This window comes from Manis pentadactyla, chromosome 8 (assembly GCF_030020395.1).
Source record: "Manis pentadactyla isolate mManPen7 chromosome 8, mManPen7.hap1, whole genome shotgun sequence".
In the NCBI taxonomy this organism is placed as follows: Eukaryota; Metazoa; Chordata; class Mammalia; order Pholidota; family Manidae; genus Manis; species Manis pentadactyla.
In genome coordinates this window covers 94,067,738-94,090,980 of record NC_080026.1, presented here as the reverse complement: position 1 = coordinate 94,090,980, position 23,243 = coordinate 94,067,738, and the positions used below count along the sequence as shown (strand labels likewise).

Below are 23,243 nucleotides of genomic sequence, written 5' to 3'. Positions count from 1 at the left end.
TAGCTTTCAGCTCAATTACCCTTCACATTCCAATATCATAACGCTCCAATGAGGCTTTTTAACCAAAAACAAAAAAGCCGTGTCTGCCGCAGGCCACCTTGCAAGGCCAGCCGTGCAGAAGGGATGGGCCTGCCTGCCTGCAAGCCCTCCAGGTAAGACTATGAGAAGTAACCTGTCCAAGTCACCAGCTTCACAGAGAAGGCACTGGGTCCTGGGCCTCAATGTACCAACATATGCCCCAAGTCTGCTCATCAACCATCGGGAATAACTGACCCTCGACCTTGGGGAGAGAACACTGAGACCCAAGCTCAGAGAGGCACCATGGAGTGACACAGGCTTCAGGATGGGCTTCTCTGTCACAACATTAGCTTTGCCTTCTCCTGGGGGCAGGAATGCCACCCAGAGTCCCCTCAGTGTCATGGCCTGATGGCACAATTCAGCTAGGACACGACCCAGAGAGCTGGGGTCTCAGTTTAATATGTCATTTCATCACTGGCTCACCTGTTTCTTATGACAACCCTGACTAGCCAGGAAAATAGCCAGAGCTCAGGTTATTAACCCTGGTGCACAGACTGCTAAACTGAGGCCTAGGGAGATAAAAGCACAGCTCAGATATCGGGAAGAGTCCCAGTCCAAAGTTTCTTTAAGATACTCTGCCATGGGGAACTGGGGGCAAGGGCTGCTCCAGTCCAAAGAACCTAGGCTTATCCTTACTTTCCCACACATGAAGAGACTATCCCCACCTTAAAACTGATCCCATGGGGGAGGCATAACCAAGTGTCTACACCATGAATCGTGCATGCTCAGTGAATCCTCAGGAAGCACACATGTCCCATGTCACTTCGGAGGGCTACAGAGCAGTGACCAGAAGAGGAGGCTGGCCTGCTCATTCCCAATCAGCTGTGCTTTTGTCTGCCTGGCCAGATCGGTGCTAGTGGCCTTGATGGCAGTGTCCCCTCCCTGTGTCCTCCTGGCCTCCCGCTGGCTGTAGCTGATTTGCTCATGATTTATCACTCCGGGGCACTGACCTGTGAGGGAGACACATGGGACAGAGGGAGGCAGGGCGGACATCATGCCTGAGGTGTGTGCACGCGTGCGTGCACTGGTGCAGGGGCGGGAAGGCCATCTCTCCAGGAACATGCTGCCCAGCTGGCTCTCTAGGACTGGGAGTGGTATCTGGCATTCCCACCCTCCCTCTGTCCTGTGCTGGCCCTGACACTGGGCACTGTGCTGGAGAGAGGAGGATGAGGGGAGACCTAGGGAGGGCTGCATGCAGCCACAGCCCAGAAGCCCTGCCCTGGAGCCTAGCATCCCTCGCTCGATGGTCTGCTGCCTGCTGAGCTGATGGTCTGGGGCATATTCACTCCATGTGCAAGACATGAATACCTCCATGGCCCAGCCCCTCAACTCACTGTCAACAGAGGGCAACACAGTATGGGGGCACCGGAGGACACTGACTAGGTTCACATCCCACCTCTGCAACTGACTTAACCTGAGCCTCAGGTTCCCCATCTTAAAAATGGGGGTAATGCCAGTACCTACAGCACAGACTGGCTATAAAAGATACCCAGGCAGATGCATGTGCAGCCTCCATGACCGTTGTTACTGTTATCCAATGCTTTCCCTATGCACAGTACCCCTGGGCCTTACAGGCTCCAGAATTATAAGATACAGACCCCATCTTTAATCAGTTCTCAGTTCATGAATCCTGGAACTTGGGGCCAGGAGGACCCATATATCAGACAAGCAGTGCAAGCAGAAGCTAGAACAGGAGGTCAGAGGCGGGTGTGGTCACCAAGCCTGTGCCAGGCCTTCTAAGGGCCCTGTGCCCTGCCCCGTCCTTGGTAACTCCCTGCACCCTCCAGGAAGGCCTTTTCTATCTAGTGGGTAGCCCACCCACCTCAGATATAAAGAAGCAGACAAGGAGCCCAGAGATTGGGGAGGCCTCTCTGCTTGCCTCAAACCCAAGCCAGTCCCTGCTCCCTTCCTCCCTTGCCTAGACTGAAAGTGGGTCTGCAGGTGACCCCAGGCTGCTGCAGGGTAGGGTGGTAGAGAGGTGGAGCACAGAGAGAAACAGCCAAGCTCATTTAGAGTTTGTTTGTTCAATTCTGCTGCCTGGAGGGAGACATGTTTGTTATCAATATGTGCCACATGCCGTAAGGGGCTTGAGAAGCAGGCAGGGGTGTAGGGGGCAGGGCCCAGCCTTCCTACAGCACTGAAGCTGGGATGGGGGGAGCACCTCGCTCCACCTTCAGCAACTGAGAGAGTCAGGAGAGAATGTCAAGCTTTGGGTGATGGCTGCCCAGATCCTCAGGCACTGGCTCCCCATCCTGTTTTAAAGGATGTCACTGTGGGTGAGCAGAGCCCAGCCAAGATCTCCTGGGGACCAGGAACCATGTCTCATTCCTCTTGTATCCCCAGCACCCAGCGTGGCCTTGGCATCCAGCAGGCACCCAGCTGATATTTGATGAATGAAAATGAGTGAGAATGAGGGTGGGCCAGACATGGAACCAACACTCCTGCATCCCATTACTACTCTGGCAGCAAGCCAAGCAGAGATTCCCCTCTTTCTGATCTCTGGCCTGGGTGGTGCCAAGAGGCCAAGCTTTCTGGAAGGGTCTCCAGCACGCAGGTGCCTGTTAAGCCCTCTTCTGTGCAATGGGAGGCCTTCATGGGGTCCCTAGCTGTTGGACACAGCAACTTTCAGCCCCACTCTACCCGCCCCTCTGCAAGCTCTCCTTATGCCGGTTCCACTGCGTGGGCTCCCAGGCTCTCCCACCTCTCCCTTCCTGGCTTCTGCAGGGCCCCCCCAGCCAGCTGCCCTCCTGGCTCTGGGTAACCCTCCCCCATTGCTGGCCTTTGTGGATTGTCCCCAGGAACCACCAGCCTCACACCTATGTGAGGACAACTCACTTCCTGGTGTATCAGTCCTCCTGCCTCAAGGGCCCCAAAGAAGTAAGTGAACTAGAGTCGGGGTGTGGAGGGGTAGAATGCATGCCCCTACTGCTCTGCCTTCAAAGCCATCCTGTATCAACCTCTTGTGGGAATTACCACAAATTTAGCGGCTCAAAACAACACAAGTTTATCGCTTACAGTTCTGAGAGCCAAGAGTCCAAATGGGTCTCACTGGATTAAAATCAAGAGTTAGCAAGCCTGTGTTCCTTCTGGAGGCTCAAGGGGAAAATCTGTTTCCATGCCTTTTTCTAGCTTCGACAGGCCTCTCATATTCCTTGGCTCATGGCCCCTTCTTCTGTGGGCAGACCAGCAGCACACGCCTTCAGAGCTCTCTCTGACCTCTGCTTCCATTGTCACATCTCGCATCTCCTACCTCCCATTTGTAAAGACCCTTGTGATTGCACTGGGTCCATACAGATAAACCAAGCTATTTCCCAGAAGGTCCTTAACTTAATTACACCTATAAAGTCCCTTTTACCATCTGAGGAAACATAACCATGGGTTCCTCGGATTAGGATGTAGAGACTTTGGGGGTTACTCTTCTGCCTGCCCCATTAGATGATGCCCTTTCCTCCTATAGCCCTGAGTGAGGGGCCCTCATCTACTGCTGGCTGCCTGTGAACTCTGGCGAGACCAGACTCAGCCCTTTTCCGAAGGCCTCAGTGGGGAACTCGCGAGCCTTCTGAGATGCCTTCAGCAGTGGACCTTGGGAATAGAGCATGTCAAGGACTGGTTCATGGAATTTCTCTCTGAAGTGATACAGGCTACAGAGGAGAGGAGGAGAGGCAGCTCCCCAGTGCCAAGTGCTATAAACTGTATCATGCAACAAATCTTTACTGAGTTCCCACTGGGCACCAGCTCCTGAGGGTCCAGTGGTGGAAAGACAGCCACAAGGACATGCCCCTGCTCTCACAGAGCCCATCATCTACAGGAGACTGACAGGGACCAGACAGTTCTGCAAATAAGTGAGTACAGTTGACCCTTGAACAACATGGCAGTCAAAAATCTAAGTATAACCTTTGACTTCCCTAAAACTTAACTACTAATAACCTACTGTTGACAGGAAGCCTTACCTATAATATAAACAGTTGATTAACACACATTCTGTATCTCATATGTAATATATATTGCATTCTTACACTAAAGTTTGAGAAAAGAAAATGTTTTGTCAAATTGTAGCAAATCTCCAATAAATTGAAAATAATCCATGTATAAAGTGAACTTGTACAGTTCAAACCTGTGTGCCTCAAGGGTCATTTGTACTACATCCCAAGATCATAGCTATGGTGCTCTGAAGGTCCAGAACATAAGAATCTGTTCTGCACTGGCAGTACAGTAGGGATCAATCAGGGATCGAAGATCTCCAGGGATACAGAAGTTCATGAAAGGTGTGGTGGTGGGTGGGTAGCTGTGCAAAGCCTCTGTAGCATGTTGCCCTTGTGGACCAGAAAGAAAGCAGAGGTGCAGATAAGCAGAGAGATAGGGGGAAGCCAGAGTGGAAGTCAGGATCAGATCATGCCGACCTTGTGGGATTCTGGCCACCAGCCTGAGAACACCATAGAAAGGTTTTAGCAACATCCCTTGTACCTCACAGGGACTCAGTACAATTGAATGAATGGATGGATGGAAGAATGAATGAATGAGCTTGTCTACCCTCCTTCCTCCTCTCACCAGTGATCTGCCCCATCTCTCCCTTCTGCACAGCAACAGTTAATGGGATCTCCGAGGCTTGCTCACTTATTTATTTATTTCCCGACGGCTGCTGGCACCGACCCATGCAGCCGGAGCGTGGCTCCGTGGAAATGTCTGTAATCGCCAGCACACTTTAGGCATTACTTCCACACCATTTAGGGCTTTCCGCCCCAATAGCTGCTGTTGCATTTCCCTCCATCTCCATCTTTGGGCTGTGCTGGGTAGATTTTGTTGTTGTTTCAGAAGTCTGTGGCTCCTGGGTTTGAGGGCTCTGATGGTTTGGGGAGGTGGGGAGAAAGACAATGGTTTAGGAGAATTTATTATTCTTCTCCTGCTGCCATGGCCCTGCCCCAACCCTGGCCAGGAAAGAAAAAAGAAAAAAGAAAAAAAAACCAATCACTTCAAGCTGCTAAAAAGCCTTTAAAGATTTTTGTGTTTTCCCATGCAGGCCTGAGATTGGGTTGCTGATAGGAGCTGCAGCTTGTGGGAAGCGGAGGGAGCTGGAACACAATAAAGGTCAAAGAATCCCTCTCCTAGCCAATCACCCTTCCCCTTCCACCTTCTCCACACTCAAGGCCACCTCCTCTGAAGGCAGCAGACTTATAGTAAGCCCCAAACTGAGTAGCTATGTTGGGGGCAAAATGCATTTGGACTTGCTTTGGGAGCTACAAAGAGGACAAAATCTGAAACTATCTGTATGACTGTGAGCAAGTCACTAGCCACTTTGGGCCCGATTCTCCAGCTATAACATGCTGATAACCTCACCTTTCTTACCAACATGAAGGCCTACCATGAGGACTGAAGGAGACAGCATGAGGAAAGGCCCCCTGCTCCTCTTCCCTTTTCCCTTCCCCCGAAGTTCACCCTCTCATTTAGTTACCCTAGCTCCCTTTCTGCAGGCCCCCCACGTAGCCTCTGCCCCAGCACCGTGGCAGCTCCATATCCAGCTGCAGAGAAGGCCCCCCACCCGGGGAGGCCCTTTGGAGGTGATGCCTACAGGATGGCCCCTCTGGACTCGCCGCGTGCAGGCTGCCAGCTGAGCCCTGCACCACGCCACCACAGCCCTCGGCACAGCAACACTGCCCCTGGCTGGTGGCAGCCCTACGGAAGCACCACGCCCATCTCAGCAGATAACCCACCCCGGTGCTGCCGCTGTGGGAAGTGACCTCTAAGAAGAAGCTGGCTCTCTGCTCCAGGGGCTTAGGTGATAATAAAAAACAAACAGAATATACCCAATAAAAAGTAATCCATGGAGTTAGAAGCTGGAATTGTGGTTACCCTCTGGGGAGTAGGGGAGGAACTGGGTGGGGGGATCACAAGAGGGTTTCCAGGCTGGGAAGTTTCCGTTTCTCGATGCGGATGTGGTCGCACAAATATGTTCATTTTGTGATAACTCATAAGCTGAACACTTATGATTGTTCATGACTGTATGTATGCCTAAGTCATACATAGACTCAAAGAAAAGAAAACTCATGAGTTCAAGGCCGAGGGGAGGGGGAGAAGTGGGGAGGCACTGGAAAAAATGCTCCAGGGGTTAATCTACCCCACTTGCCTGAGGCTTTAAGCTCTGCCCTTGATTTCATGACGGCATGGGAATGCCTGGACTACCAGACCCGCTTAACAGAGGAAGGAGCTTGGAGGTGGGAAGTGATTCACTCAAGTCTCCTAGCTGCAGGAAGTGGGGCTCCTGCCCATTCTGGGTTGCAGCTCACCCCACTGTGCCTTGCTGAGCTGGACAGACAGGTGACCACAAGGGGGGCTGCCCACTGGCTGAGCCAGCCTGAGGAAGGCTCGGCACCCAGATCTGGGTCTAGACAGCCTCTCCTGTTAACAGTGGGGTCATGGGGCCACTCCAGGAAGGAAAGGCCAGGCCAAGGTGGGGAGGCAGAGGGTGAGCCCGGGAGTGGGGATTTGAAACCAGGATGGATGGAATAGGTGTAAAGATCAACTCCAAAGGCAGGCACAAAAAGACACTTTCAAGTTCCATGGAAAAAAGAACAAGTGAAGGGTCTGGGGTCTGACCCCAGCTGGCCACTTCCAAAGGGAATAACTTGGGCCAGTCTTCCAACTTCTCTAACACTTGGCTTACTTGTCTGTAAAATGGGGACAGAGAGGACTGTTCCAAGGAAGGGAGAATAGGGTTTGGCTAAGGTAAGAGCATCTCACAGGGAGGGCACAGCACAAAGGCTGGGCGGCAGGCAGTGACCATGCATCCCATCCAAGACGGGAGGGACAGGTCAGTCTACAGCTTAAAGCCCCATTGTAAATGGGATGGACTTCTAACATCGGGTTTGCATTGCAAATGGTGGGAGGTGTGGCTGGGCTCAGACTGGAAGATACTGAGAGGGGAAGGGGTCAGTGGAAAAAAGCCTCCATGCCATTTCCCTCTCGAGGGGGCAGGGATGGGAGAGTGGATCAGTCTGAGCCTGTGACCCTCCTGGACAAGGACATGAACGGGCATTTGGCTCTTCGTGGCTCGCAGTCCTCTGTGCCTGGGAGGTGGGCTGGCTGACTGATGATGAAGACAGCGAGGGGACGATTACATTGTACCTAGTGATTACGCACCCAGTGAAATCTCTCAGCCACATTATTGCATCTGGAGAGAAGAGCAGGCTTTTTAATAGACGGACAGGAGGCTTCTACTTACCGTCAGTATAAAGAGGGAAAGCCCAGCCCCTCCCAGCTTCCAGCCAGTGCCACAAAGTTGCAAAGTAATTAAAGGCTGCTAAGGAATCAGAGAAATCATAATAATTCCATCAACCAAGAGCCCTCTTTCTCTCGATTTCTCCCTCCTGGTAGAAAACAAGGTGGGTCATGCAACCTGCAAACACATCAAAAGAAGCCTGTTGTGTGTGGGGTCTCAATGTCATGGAAGCTACCAGGCTGGTCCCCAAACTGTTTTGACAAATACTTGAACTTGTTCAGGTAAGTAGAGGGGCTAAGACAAAATCCTCAAGCCATTGAAAACAGGAGAAACCGCAGTAGCATGCTGGGTGGTAGTGAACACACTCACATGGACCCCTATGTCCCACATCAAGAAGAAAGCCTACCAGGCCACTGCTTTTGGGCTTGGGGTGGGCTGGCAGGGGTGGGGTGATGCAAGAGCACACGAAGCAGCACCTCCTGGTCCCAATCCCAGCTCTGCACATGCAGGTCCTGCCTGGGAAAACAGTGCTGTGCCTCCAGCCTACGGGCTCAGTCTTGTGAATTCTGGAAACACTTTCCCTGAGATCCTTCCCTGAGAACTTTTGGTCTTCAGTGGTCTGCCACTGACTGACTGGGAAACCTTGGGCCAAGTGCTTTCCCCTCTGGTTTTGTTCACCTCTACAGAATGTGTGGTCAGATTAAGTCACCTCCACAGTCCCTTTGGTGCTCATTTCAAAGAACTCATTTGGAATTCTCTTGACTTATTACTAGTTATTCATAGGTGACTCTCCTTCCATTTCTTCCTTGGTCATACCTTTGTTTTATATTTTCCATGTTTCCTGTCTCCCATTAGACTGTAAGCATCCTGACCACTAACACCCCAATATCAACCAATTAGTTTGTAAAACAGAGCCTATCTGTTAAGCTCCTTGGACTTCAAGCAGCTTTCTGGAAGTCCACTGAGAAGTTTTTGTAACAATGGTTAATACCGATCATCTGGCCTGTGTGTATGTATGCTGCTTCACACATGCTCTTATTGAACTTTTACAACAACCCCAAGATAGCCCCATGTTACAGGTGAAGAAACTGAGGCTCCAACAGGCTGAACACCTCACCCATAGCCTACCAGTTAGGAATTGAGCCTGTGTGTGCATTGCTCCATCACACTGTACCACTATGTCACAGATGGGACACAAGTCCTCATGCTGCACCGTAGCCAAAGGTGGTCCTTGGCTACATGTGGGGCCTTCTTTGACCACCAGTTTCCTAAGCTCTCCACCCACCCAGGAGACCCCAGTGTCTGGAGGAAAAGGGGCACAGGCAGGAGACCTACATCCCTCCTTCAACAGGCCCCACCAGTGGGGAGAGGAGACCATTTAAGAGAAAGGGAGGTGAAAGACGACAGACGGACTCCAGGGCAGGAGGCTGACAGCCCAACAGTGCAGCAGAAATGTCTCCAAGCAGGCAGCTATCATCTCCTTCCATTTAGAGGTTCTTTATTTAAAGGGCGGGGGGAACAGTAAAAGGTATCCTGGCATGTGCTGGAGAATCCCTAATGCGCTCAGCTGGGCTCCACGCACGGTGTCCTGCTTCATATTCACAGCACAGGGTCCTGCAGTCATTGCAATAGAATTATATGGGTCCCCAAAGACCCTCAGCTAGAATCGGCGAGGAAACCGATGTAATTAAGAACATTATTACTGTTCAAACAAAATAATAATTTTAATTACATCTAGGCTCCTCTATTTCCTGTCCCTGCACTGTCCTCTTTCCTTGTGCTGAGGGTGGTGGAGGGCACCCACAGTCCTGACCACGAGGCCACAGGCACACAAGGAGGAGGTTGTGCAGGGGTCACGGGGGAACCAAGGGTCCTTGGCTGCACTCCCTGGGGGTGGAAGAGGAAGCAAGGAGCCTTGGAGTGAGAGATGGGCTGAGCTCTTGGGACCTGGTTTTGTGGGACCCCATCTATCCCCTCTTGGGCACCTGAGATCCAGGGGGAGGTGGCAGAAAGATGTTGAATCTTCCCTGCAGGCAGGAGGAGCAGGCTGGTATTTACCCATGCCGGTGGGTCTCCCGCTTCTCCCGAATCATGCTGTACGCACATTTGGGAACTGAAAGCTGGGAGGCTGCCTCTGGAGGCACACTGACCCTGCAGGTCACGGGGAAGGGGCACCACTCTGACCACGGCTGGGTCCTGCCTGCCAGGGGTGGCTCTCACTCCAGAGAGGGCACTGCACTCTGAATGAAGCTTCTCCACTGGATGCCTGCAACCTGTGTTTGGGTGTGTGTGACAGCCCTCCACCTTGGATGGGGGTAAGCCTGGGGACAAGGCCCAGAGGCCCCAGTTCATCTCCCCCCACCCTGGCTGTATCAAGGCCTTGTTCCTGCAACTTTTTGCAAATTACAAGCGGGCTATAGTGACACTGCAAAAAGACATATCAAAGATGCTGATAAAGAGAAAGAGCAAGACTATGGCTCTAGTTACAAACTTATCAGACTCTGGGAGACTTGGAGAAGTCAGTGAACTTGTCCTGGCTTCAGTTTCTTTCATCTCTCAAATGGGGAGAATAATTCTCCCCTAACTTACAGAGCTGTCATGAGAGCAAATGAAAGACAATAACAACACTTGAACACTTGGATATGGAGATGATATTACCTAAATTAGTACATACACTCCCCTTATGCTGCCAATAGCCTCTTCCCCCTCCACACACACACACACACAGAGCACCCCAACACTGTGTAGAAACGGGGTCCTGTTGCTTTGCCCATGTGCATATGTCACCTGTTACAAGTCCTAAGTACACTGTCCTGCCAGTTGCCCAACATAAGAGTGGAGGTACTTGTCACCATACTGACAGCAGGAAGAGATCAGACAAGGCGCAAGCACCTTAAGGTGCTTACTGAGGGGCACAGAGACAGGGCCCAAGGCTGCGGCTGGCAGAACAAATGACTCTGGCTTTGGCCAGAAGGATCGAGAGCCCCTGAGATGATTTACGGGTCTCCCTCTCCCAGATCAATAGGCGGGTGGTTAGAGATGCAGAGGGGGCCGCCGGGCACTGTGGCCCCAAGGTATAAATTAATATGGCCTGTCAAGGCACTGCCTCTCCGGGTGTGGGAGATGACACACTCATGAGCTGAGCTGACACCTCAGGGGAACAGCAGGCACAAGCCAGTGGGAGCCCCCCTTACTCACCCCCACCTCTTGCTGCAACCTGAGGATGCAGTTTATAAATCATTCAGCATCTGATGGGCATGCCTCCAAGAGGGCAGCTGGAGACACTGCTGGCGGTCCCAGTGGGTATTAGTAAGTTTGGCTAAGTCTACCTCCACATGCGCTGGGCCTCATCTGACCACCACGCAGGTACTCCCCACATGCCCACAGCACAGGGTAGCATGGCTGAGATTCAGGAATCGGCGGGCAACAGAGGGCACTAGTGAGCACCAGCAATGAGCTCTCAGATGCCCTGGGAGGAAAGTAAGGTGTGGGCATGTGTGGGGCTCATCTGAAGACTCTTCAACTCAGCGCGAGGCCTGGCTGCTCCTCACCCCGACCCCAGATTGTGAGCAATAGAAGACCCTTCACCTGGGTGAAACCAGCTGGCTGGACCAAAATACTCTGCATAAATGCTCCTCCTGTCCTCCCACTACTCAAGATGCAGAGGGAAGAGCAGGGCTCTGCCCATTTGTGAAGTTCACATCCATGTGCCAGGCCCCAGGCTGGGTGCTAAGGATGCACAGATGACCAGCCTCAGTCCCTGCTCAATCTGCTGGGAGAGACGGACAAGTCCAACCACAACCATTTGCTGGGCACTTACTTATACCGGGCCCTGTGCTAAGCACTTCCCATACTTGGTCCCATTGACTTTAATCCTCACAACAAGTTTGCAAGGCAGGTATAATTATTTCCATTTTGCAGGTAGAATTGAAGACACCTGCCAAAGTCACATAACCAGACCTGTCTTCTAATACAGGCTCCATCCTTGACTTGGGGCAAGTCACGTAACCTCTCTATTTCCACATCTACACCTGTAGAATGGGAAGAGCAAGAGTGACTACCCTATGAGGTAGTGGTGAGGGTTCAGCAAGGACCCACATGGAAAGTATGGCAGTGGGCACACAGGGAGCTCTTGATAATAACATCAATTTATCATAGAAACAAATTATTTGATTCACTGACAGATGATCCCCAAGAATACTCTTCTCCCAGGTTTCTCATCTCTAATAAGGAGGTACAGGGAGTAACTTTTGTCTGTCCTTGTTAAGTGACATGGAGACATGGTGCAGCCTAGTGGGTCTCAGGGCCAGGAGGCCTGGGTTCTGGCTCCGACCCAGAAAGTTTTGAGGCTCAGTCAAGGACTCTCAATCTCTCAGGCCTCTGTCATCTCATCCTAGCTCCACCCCTCTCCACCTCCAGCCTCATCCCCACCTCACAGCTGGTCACAGTGACAAACCCACAGGTGATAACCATCTATGCATAGATCTGGGCAGGAACCAAGGAAGCCTACTTCCAGCCTGGCTTTATTTCCACCGGTAACAAAGGGCACCTACAAGAGACACCTGCACACACAGCCACTGTCCCTCTTCAACAGGATCTTTGGTAGGGGTTAAAGTTCACTTTCCTCTTTGGGAAGTTCTAATATATGAAAAGAGGCTGAAGGATCTCAGAAAGTACGAGAGATTCAGATATACCATAATCTTCCTCGCTAACAAACTCCTACTCATCCTATAAGGTCCCAAACAAATTGTCCCTGTGTATAGACTATCATTCTTTCCAGTGTATCCATACCACCTTACACTCCCTAAGCTACCACAGCATTTAAGACATTTAGTTGTAGTTAGACATCCACTTAATTGTCTTCCTCTCTGTAAAACCATCTTCCCTGAGGATAAAGACCCTGGTTTTAATTGCCAGCATTTTACTTAATATACTATGAGCCACACCTTGGCTAAGGGTTTTTCCTACCTGCATTATTATAGCTCTCACAAAGATCCCAGAAGGAAGATATTATTGCCTATCTTTCAGATAAGAAAATAGGTCCAGAAAGGTTAAGTCACCATCCAACGTTGCATACCTGAATGTTCAAGTCAGCCTAGAATCTCTGGACCCTGCTCCATTGCTATTCAACAAATGTTTGTTTTATTCACTTTTTAAAAAATTGAGTGAATTGGGGCACAGTGGATCAGATCTGGGCTTTGAAAGACAAGAGTTGAGCTAGGCTGAGAGAAGAAAGAAAATACTCCAGTATTCCTTAGAACAATACAATGTATATGTGTTAGAGCGAGAGAAGAGATATACAGACACAAGCTCACAGGCACTGAACTGACCCCTAGGCTGACGGGAGGATATTCATGTGGAGGAAAACCAGAAGGTAAGTTGGGAAAGAGGTGGAGGCCAGGTGGGTAAAAGCCTCTACTGCCCAGCTAAGGTTGCTGAACTTGTCAGAACTTCAAGGACATGGCTGTCTCAGATGCCAAAGCCCTCCTTGATTCCTTGCTCCAAGGAGCTACCTGGCACCACTTGACCTCTACCCTTATACCTATCCTGCAGCCCATACACCCCAGCCCCAGGGTCACCTTCCCAAGGTATACCTGGAGGGCCAAGGAGGTGGCCCCAGGAGAAGGGGGACAGGGCGGGATGTGGCAGCACTGAAGGTCAGTGAGGCGGACGCACACCCCAGAGGAGGTGCTGGAGCAAAGTGCTGCTGGGCACAGACGCAGGCAAACACGTCTGAGCAAACTGGAATGCCATAAAAGTCTATTATAGCAAATCAAACAGCAGTCAGCATGACAGCCATTAGCCTGAAATGAATACACGGAGACTTAATGAGGTCTGTCGAGGCTGGCTTGGTGAATTAAGTTGCCAATTCTAGCAGGATTTCCCTTTTCTTTTCGGACTTGAAAGCATCCATGCTGCCTCGTTAGGACTTCGACAAGTGAATTGCAGGGCCTTTCACCCTGATAAAATGGATAATTACATGTAGAACAGCTTAGTGAGGGGAGAGGGGTGGGCAGGAGGGGAACTGAGAACAAACAAACCCAAACACACCTGTATGGTTCCTCCGAGTGGGGCTTGGGCTGGGGCAGGGGCTTTCAGAGGGAAAGGGGGCAGAGGAAGGCAGGCGGTGGGGGCAAGCTCCTCCCAGGGAAGGGGGCAATGCCAGCCCTTGATCCACCTCCCACCCGCTCCTCTGCCAGGCCTGAGGACGTGGGTCCCCGTGGGTCATGTCTCCAGGTAGCTGTGGATGGGCTGCTCTAGAACCTCTCAGAACCCTCTGCGGGGGAGGGCCACAGAGGTCAACCTCCAGGGCTTGCTGTCCTCACCAGGGGAGTTTGTTAAAAATGCAACTTCCTGAGCTGGCTCTCCCCAAATACTGAATCAGACATGCAGGGACCTGGGAATACGCTCCCTCACTAGCCCCACAGGAAATTCTGATGTGGTAGGTTTGGGATCTTCTGATTCATCACTTCTTTAGTACTTAGTGCTGGATAGTGTCTGAAACACGTGGACTTCCTGTTTCTGCTTGCATAACTCCAGGGCTGGGGAGCTCAGTACATCCCTGGCAGGGTAGAGGAGCAGACTGTGGTGTGGGTCTCAATATTAGAAAGTCTTCCTATGTAGACCTAGAATGTGCCTCCCTGTAACTTGTTCTTCAGGCCTATCCCTGGGTTCTAGGCACAACAGTCCCAAGTATCAGCACCCCTAGGGTGGGAGGAGAAGAGGGCAGGAAGGTAAGTGACAGGGTACAGATGGTACGCAGACCAAAGAAGAGCTGAGCAGATGGAGGCAGCCTCTCGAGAAATAATGAAGGAACACTGAAGGAGAAGTAGGAGCTTCTGCTGGGAATCATCTTCAGATCAGGAATGTCAGTTCTGGAAGGGACCCGGTCCACCTCCCTAGATAAGAGCTGTTGGAATTGAAGCCAGCAGAGGGGCAGAGACAGGTCTAGAGTCTCACCCAGCCAGGTGTTGGCACAGCCAGGTCTAGAACCATGCTTCTTGACCTCTGGTCTCCCTCTTCCCATGATAAGACAGAGAAGCTCCACTGCTCACCTTGGCAAGAGTCTGCTGGAAATCACCTCCTCCAGGAAGCCTGCTGAGATTATCTGGTCATTCTGGCAACCCCTCTACACTGACACTTCACAGGGTCTACAGCATCCCTCTGTTTCTCTGGTCTGCATTCTCACCCTGTTCTCATCTGCAGGGCCTCTGTCACAAATCACAATTCTTGAGGGCAGGGGACTGGGATTGCCAGGGTAACCTCAATCCCAGCAGGAGACACTGGGCTCAATTCTGGGCCAGGGTACAGCAGGCCCTTCACTGGTACCCCAGCTGGGGCCTGAGCCAGGCAGCTAAGTTCTAGCTCAGGGACCACACCAGGCCAGGACTGGTCAGTGCCAGGCCGCCTCAGGTCAAAAGTGGCCAGGCTTCCATCCACCTGATACCACATCTCCACTGGCCACACTGAGCAGCCTGAAGCAGGGCACTGAATATCAGGTCACCGAAGTGACCCAGGGATGTTTACACGTGAGCAAATAAACCAAATGGGCCATCCTCCAAGGACCGTGTACCCTTGCAGCTGGCCCCTCTCAGCCCACCCTCTCCTCATCAGATGGGCAGAAGGCAGGCCACCCTATCCTGCCTGTCCTCTGGTTTTATTAGATAAGGAGGACTATGGCCCAGAGAGGTTAAGTGACATGTCCAAATGAACCCAGCAATCTGAGAGCAGAGATGGGCTAGGCCGGGGGTTTCCTCCCTCTCCTTCCGGCTCCTGTCATTGCCCATTCCTCTGGCTCCCCAGGACTCTGCAGTGGGAGCCTGGCACAGTGCCAAGGCCACAGCAGATACTCAATAAATATTTGTTAAATAGACAAATGACTGAAGAGGCTCACTCCTTGGAGGCAGAGGCCTCTGGAGAATCCCAGGGGATTTCAACAGGGCAGTGTTGGAGGTCACATCTCCTGGCAAGAGAGGGAGAAAAAGACTGGCGCTGGCCCAGAGGCTGGGAGGAAGGGTGCGACCTCTCATTCCCTTGCTGCTGCTGCTGCCTGCTGCCCGCCGTGAGAGAGGGCAGAGGGAAGCCATGCCTGCCAGGATGGCAGCTGAGCAATGGGTCCAAGGCTCATTAACTCCGAGCCGTGCCCTTGCTTTCTGAGCCTCAGCCCGGAGTGCAGGCTGGCACATAGAGACCCTTAATTAAATTAGGGAGACTTCCAAATGAGAGGGGGCCTGGAGCCAAGCTGCAGTCCCAGGCATGGGCATGGGACTGCAGGCTCTTCCTCCTCATCAGGGGAAGGGCACAGAGCCGTGGCACGTCCTTACCCAGACGTTTGTCCTCATTTCCTCTGTCTGGCACAAGCATAGGACCACTGGCTCACAGCTGAGTAAGGAGGGTCAGGCAGAGGAACTTGGAGGGCATTGAGACAAGGTCTCTTCACCCTGGAGGGAAGCGGAGGCTGCCCTGGGAGTCAGGAGGCTCAAAGGCAAAGTTATGTGACCTTGGGTAAGTCATTCTCCCACACTGAGCTCAGTTTTCTCATGTATAAATGGACTAGACATTTTCTAAAGACTCTCTTGGTTTTCTGATCCAACGACCTATAACATAAAGGGGCCAGAACTCAAATACCATAGTGCCAGCCTGACTCTCTCCAGCGGATTCCATCTCGGCCATTCTCATCTCACTCTTTTATGCTGCCGCCCAACCCAGAGCCCTGAGGCCAGACCTGAGGGACACCCAGTCAGAAGCTCTTTACCTACCACCTTCAAGGTTTTTGAATTGCTAACTGCCAGCCAAGAAGACTGCCATCAGCCAGCCAGGAGAGGAATAGCAAGCGATGGAACCCTGGTGCCATCGGGAGCCAGCAGCCAGCTTATTAACGAACCGTTTGTAATGCAGTAATTTGTACTTCTCAATTACCAGCAATGGCCTGGTTTTACACGCATGCACTCATGCAAACACACTCAGAGTACACAGACGACCCAAAGGAACCAAGGGCCAGGAAGACAGCAAGGTGAACATAGGGCTACAGGAAGAAAGCCCTTTCCTAAAACTGCATGCTCCCTATTCTGGCCAAAGCTGGAAGGCTTGGCGAGAGGCCTGCCAACCCACCTGCCCAAGGCCCACAGTGGCTGTTATGAATGGAAGGAAGGAGGACATAATACCCGGCCCTCCCAACTCCTGTCCTGCCTCCAGGCCAGCTGGACCTGTGGGGCCCCCCGAGGCAAGCCTCTCTCAGGCATGAGGCTCCCACCAACCTAATCTCCATGACCAGCAGATGGGCGCCAACTTCAGAGGCACCAGGATGGTCACCGACCTGCCCCGCCCTGGGGCTGGCATAGGCCTAGACAGGACAAGAGTTGCTGGGCTACCATTTCCCCAGCTTTGGGCTACTCCCAGGTGGCCCTGGAGCAGCAAGTGTCCAATGTCCCTCAAGTGTAACCCTGGGACTCCTACCTCAGGGATGCGGACACTGTAGGGCTGATTGTGAAATGTGGGTGCGTTGTCATTCACGTCCCCGACCTGGATGTTCACCTTCCGGGTGATCACCTGGCAAGAGAAGGGTGGGGAGTTAGTGTTAGCATCGGCCTCTGGCCCCTTACCATCCAAGGGCCCAGGGACTCTGCCTCCTGGGACAGCAGAGGCCTCAGGGGACACTCACCCCCTGGTGATCACTGACGGAGAACTCCACTGTGAACTCCGACTTGGTCTGAAAGAAAAGGGAGGGGGGAAGCCCGAGTTAGAGGCACACTGAGGTCCTGAGCCCTACGCTAGGGTGAAGACCCTGCAGCACTGCCCAGGAACTGGCCTGGGACTGGGTATCAAAAGGCTTCTCCAAAAAGACAAGCATTGCCCTTTGGGTTGGGGAAGCGGGTTCCAAAGACAGATCCTTCCCATAAAAGAGCAGTCGACTCTAAGTCGAGAACCTTGGATTCCAATCAGGACTCTGCCTCTAAACCGCCGTGTGGTCTTAAGCAAGTTGCTAGACACCTCTGTGGCCACTTCCTCACATACAACAAGAAAACAGGGGTTGGAATTTTCAAACTCTTACCTTAATTTGCTAAAGTCTACTGTGTCACTAATGCCTGTGTCTCTGGAAAATTTCCTTTGGGGGAATATTTGTTCAGGGTGGCCAGACTTGTGGACCCCATGGGGCTACCACTGTACAGGGGAGGAACCCCGGATCATCATCCCTCTTGCTGATCCAATGTTGCCCCTCGCTTGGAGGCGCCCTCGCCCACTCCATTCCAACCCCAGTGAGACATCAGCACTGGCCTTGGAAGAGGGGCACCACTCACATAGGAAGATTCTACTTCCAGGTCAGATGGGGCCTCTGAGGAAAGCCCCTAAAAGAGGAGGAGCCCTTTCCCCCAGTGGTGTCTGCTCTTGTTCCCCGGGAAAGGACGGGGGCAGGTCCTACCTCTCTGTCCAGAGGCTGCCGGAGCCACACCACGCCTGTGTCAGGCTCCACAGCAAAGAAGCGGGAGGCCTCCTCCCCAGACACACCGAACACAAGGGGATCATTGTCCATGTCTCGAGCCAGCAACTGGGTCACAGAAGAACCTGGAGCATCCAAAGGAGAGCAGAGGACAAAAATGGGAGGTCTGTCCATTCCTTAGCACCTTGCTCAGGTGGCTGAGTCCCAGCAGGGGGCAGCCACACAACGTCCTGCCAGCAGATCACGGACTACTGCAAGACCCCTGTGTGTGTTTGGGCTCCAACCCAGGCTCCCCGCCTCCAGGCTGGCCATTACCACAGCGTGCATGTGTCTGTAACAGGGAACCATCATTCACCATGTTCTGGTGTGTAATGGACAGCTGTGACTTCTGCCTGTGTCCCTTTTGCTGATTTTAATTTGGAGACCCCTTCTCCAAGTGGTTCAGATGAGGGCAGGCCCCCAACCCTTCAGTTCTTATGTTCCAAGATGGGCATATAACTCAGCTCTGGCCAGTCACAGCATTCTATCTCCTTGGTCACAATGATTGGCTCAGGGTTGAGCATTTGACCCAAACTAGCCAAATGAAACCCACTCTGAGACTTCCACTGGAACTACTGGGAAAGAGGAGCTCCCTTTCCACTGGGGGTGCTGAATTGGCCCTGCTGGGGGCCACCTTTGGCATTGCACAGGAAGGGCCTGCCTGAGAAGGAGGCCAACAAGAAGGAAAGCAGAGCCAAATGGTGCGGGAGAGAGGTCCCTGATGGTTTGAGGATTTGCAGCCAGTGGTGCCTGATGTTAGCTCCATCTTCTGGGCTCCTCAGCTATATGAATTAATATATCCACCTCCTATATATATTTTTTAAACCTGAGTCAGTTGAGTTGGATTTCTGTCTTCTGCAAATGGAAACACCCTTTCTACTGCAAAACCTAGCATTCATTCAATAGTGACTCAGTGCTGGCCTCATAAGTGCTAGAGTACACAGAGGTTAGGAAGATGTGGCCCAGCCTCACGGAACTCCAGTCTAGAACTGGGTGGCAAGGTGTAGTTCCTGTACCCCAAAGAGAATTGAGGAGTCACCCTTCACTGGAAACAAAGCCCTGGCCAGGGGCTATCCGGGCATCAGGAAGCCTGGCCTATAGCCCTGCCTAAAAAGGCCTAGCATAGGGCATTTTCTCCTGGGGATCACAACTCTCCCTAGGTGACCAGCCACCCCCAGTTGTCTAGGACCAAGACAGGATGCATACTAAAACCAGGAGGTCCCAGGCAACTGGATCAGCTGGTCACCTTTGGGAGGTCTTAAGCCTCCAGGAAGTACACAAAGTGTTTTAAGTGTATAGCGTGTCATTTTCGCAGAGAGAGTCTACAGTCTTCATCTGATTCTCAAAGGGGTAGATTAGAACCATAGTCCAGGGCAAATCACTTCTTTCAAAGCCTCAGTTTTCCCTGAAGAATGGGACAGCCTTTCTTCCTCAAATATTGACTCTAGAATTTACTGAATAACCCTGAATGATTAAGCTAAGAAAGAAAGAATTTCAAACTCTGGGAATGTTATCTAGAAAAGAACACTAATGAGTTTTTCTAAGTGAACTTTTAAAAGTAGAGTTCTAAAAGATAATGATAGCTAATATTTCTGAGCACTAACACACTCTAGACTCTGGCCTAAGGGATTTACACATCCTATCTGATTCAATCCTTACTGTTATCTTCCACGTTTAACAGATAAGATAACAAAGAGTGATTAAGTAATTTACCAAGACCACACAGTCAGCAAATGGTAGAGCTGGAATTCAAATCCCAGGCATTCTGGGCCCAGAGCCAGTTTGTTTCCACAACTGTACATAGCTCAGCCCTTGATATGTGAACTTAAGATTCAGGAATTCTATAGACATTACCTATCAGACCATAACTGGAAACCCAGCATTTGGAGAAGGAAGATACTGGGCAATCATTCCAATCTTACGATATGCCAGACACAGTGCTAGGCTCATTCACACAGGTTCTCTCATTAAATCCTCCCAGCAACACTTTTTGTTAGTCATCATTCTACCCATTTTACAGATTAGTAAATTTAGGTTTGGAGAGGCAAAGTAGCCACTCCAAGGTTACACATCAGGGTAGGACGTGGCACCATCCAAGGTGATAGGAGGAGGTGAGAAGTGAGAGCAGGAGTAAAATCATGGAACAGAGTTGGGAAAGCCTCAGAAAACTTTGCGGGAGCCCAAGCTTCCCATTTTGAAGATGGAGAAGTTGAAGACACTTATAAATTTGCCCAAGTATGATGGTGAGTAACAGAGTCAGGACTTGAACCCAAGTTTCTAGGCATCCAGTCGAGTATTCTTTCTAGATGAGGAGGGAGGAGGTATGTGAAGTCATAGATAAACCAAGCACACCTTTCCAGAGCCTCTGTGCTGCTCAGTGACAAGCAATTATTTTATATTAAAATAAATGGAGATATACTGGGAATACAATGTAACACTTAATGTATTTAAAAAGGTATAACCTAAACTGTAAAAGAATTTCCACTCTCCCTTGACTTCCAGGGCTATACATTTCTTTTCCATCATTCTCAGGGGTCCTTCAGTGGCAAAGTTTGAAGAATGCTGACCTCCTTCCCCATACCTTGGGGAGATTTCACTGGAAACTGAGGCCCACAGGGACTCTGATTGCCCACAGGACAGCAATGAATCGATGGCAGCCCCTGGACTGACCCCTTCACCTACTAACTACCAACGCTCATCCCAGTGGGTGGATATGGGGCAGGCTCCGTGCTGGTCAGTGGGATTCTGGGAAGGCCACACTGGCCCTCTAGCCAAGGTCGCACGACTTGACCCAATATCCCGACTGGCTCTCAAGGCTGATGCATAGGCCCTCCCAAGAAGGGGGCCGCTGGGCAGGACAGGGATGGGGCCATCACAGCTGCTGTCACCCACCATGTAATTTCCTAGACTTTTATCCATTTTCTCCTCAATTATGCGCTGCTCAAAATGGTCCTTTTCGGCTTCCTCATGGGCTCTTGCCTGCTCACGCCTTCTTTGTGTCCCAGGTAATTGCTAGTGACCTTTTCTAAGTGTACTAATTAAAGGTGCCGATTTAATATTATATTTAAGACAAGACGCCCCACAATTTTCCAGCTGGGCACATACTCCCCCGCCCAGTGCAGTTCTGCTGCTCTGCAGAACCCGGGCCTAACTCTGGCTTCTCCAGGATGCAGGGCTCATTTCTTCACCAGGGAGGCCTCCAGCAACCTCTGTTTGTAGCATTCGCACAGGAACACGGCCAGTCTGTGGGGCCCAACTCTAGCCTAATGGCCGTAGAAGTAGCCACCAAGGAGACTCAGTCCTGGCTCTCTGACCCTGGGGTATACATCAAACTCTGGGTTTGTTTCCCACCTGAGAAACAGACAATATATCCTGCAACTTAGGCTGTGGAATACCTAGAGTTCTTTCCCCTCCTTTTTTTTAAGTTGTAGCAAAGTAAATAAAATATAAACATGTATTGTTTTAACCCTTTTAAAGCATACAATTTGGTGGCATTAGGTACATATACCTGATACAACCGTCAGCAGTATCTGTTTCCACATTTTCATCACCCCTAAAGGAAACCCACACCCATTAAACAGCCACTCCCCACTCACTCCTCTCCCAGCCCCTCACTACCACTAATCCACTGTCTGTGTCTATGAATTTGCTTGTTCTAGATATTTCATATAAACAGAATCATGTGACATGTGGTCTCTGTGTCTGGCTTCTTTCACTCAGCATAATACTTCCAGAGTTGTAACATGTATTAGCACTTAATCCTTTTTATGACTGACTAATATCCATTACATGGATAGGCCATATTTTGTATAGCTATCCATCTGTTGGCATTTGGGTTGTTTCCACTTATTGGCAAATGCGAATAGTGCTGCTATGGATATTTGTGGACAAGTTTTTGTTTGAATACTTGTTTTCAATTCTTTGGCATATACTCCTAGGAGTAAAATGCTTGGGTACAATGGTAATTTTATGTTTAACTTATTAGGGAACCACCAATTTTTTCCCCACAGTAGCTGCACCATTTACATTCCTACCAGCAATGGATGAGGCCTGGAGTTCTTTTCAGAGGTAGACGAATACTCAGTGATTCACATGGGCTGGGCACCCCCTGTACGGTGGAGAGATGGGAGCTGGGCAGCCCCCGCAGCAGACACTATTGGGACCCTGCCCACTGTGCCTCAGCGCATACCATTGTCACACATACCAGTCCAGCCTCCAACTGCCAGCCCTGGGATTCTCTGCCTACGGTTCTGGCCATCGGAGACCACTCCACCCATACACAGGCCAGGCCAGAACTGCTAGGGAAAGAACACTCTCGGTAGCAGGGCTCTAAGAATAACTGATGTAAGATGGCAGATGAAGAGCAGCTCCCTCACCTCTCAGGGGTAACTCAGAGGCCATGCTCTACATTGGCTCTTAGAAGTCCCCAGTGGGCTTCATCTCCAGTTGTCTACAGCGGTGACCTGCGTGATAATGCATCCTATGGCTTCATTCTCTTCCTTGTCTCACATCATCATCCCCTGACCTGAGTTTCCTAGAATCTCCGCCCCAAGAAATGATTTGCACTTGAATCCTCATTACAAGGGCTGCTTTTGGGGGAAAACTAAATAGGACATCCCCTAAGATTGTGGCATCAGAACCATCCGGGGAGCTTACAGCAGCACAGATCCTCAGGCCCTGCTGACTGGGCCGGCTTGTGGGGAGCCCAGGGTGTGAAATTTTAAACAGCAGCCCTCCTCTCCCTGCAAGAGACTCATGGTGCCTGTTGTGTCCCTAAGCCTAACACTGGAAGTCCTGAGACTGGTTTACAGCAGGGTTGATATTCAAATATTTAACAATGGGCACAGTATGGGAATCAAACAACTAGAAAGGATGCTGGCCGTAAACAACTGGACTGGTGAGGACTGCCTGTAAGTCAGTCTGGTTTATGGCTCACGTTTTAGATGCAGAGAAGACTCCTCCAGCCCCAGGATGATTTAAAGGCTCAGTCTTAGGGTTCTTGGCTCAATCAGTGCTGTGGGAGGACCCTCTGCTCTTGGCCTCCCCTACTCTCACAGGGAAGGCTAACCCAGTGAGGCTAGCCCCCTCCACTCTGTGCAGCCCCAAAGGAGGCCGGACCCAGCATAACCTCATGGGTAGAAAGTGGAACTTTAGAGAACTTAAATCATTGTGCATCTATGTTCAGAGCAGCATTATTCACAACAGCCAGAAGGTGGAAGCAACCCAAGTGCCCATCAATGGACAAATAAACTAGATGTGGTGCATATATACAATGGAATGTTATTCGGCCTTAAAAAGGAAGGACATTCTGACACGTTACAATGTGGATGAACCTTGAGGACATTACGCTAAGTGAAATAAACCAGTCACCCAAAGGCAATGCTATATGATTCCACTTACATGAGGTCCCTAGAGCAGTCAAATTCCTAGAGACAGAAAGCAGAAGCGTGACTGCCAGGAATGGGGAGTTAGTGT

General features: G+C 51.0%; 1 protein-coding gene across 2 annotated transcripts in view; it reads right to left on the bottom strand.

Moving 5' to 3' along the window:
• The window catches only part of LOC130678898 (cadherin-23-like), a 337,153-nt gene that overhangs the window by 194,846 nt on the left and 119,064 nt on the right, over positions 1 to 23,243 (bottom strand). For both annotated transcript variants that reach the window (XM_057505954.1, XM_057505953.1), the window contains exons 4-6: positions 17,712 to 17,854; positions 16,953 to 17,000; positions 16,748 to 16,840 (exon numbers count right to left, since the gene is read on the bottom strand). In XM_057505954.1, coding sequence (XP_057361937.1) covers positions 16,748 to 16,840; positions 16,953 to 17,000; positions 17,712 to 17,854 — 284 coding nt within the window. The remainder of the gene's footprint in view (positions 1 to 16,747; positions 16,841 to 16,952; positions 17,001 to 17,711; positions 17,855 to 23,243) is intronic.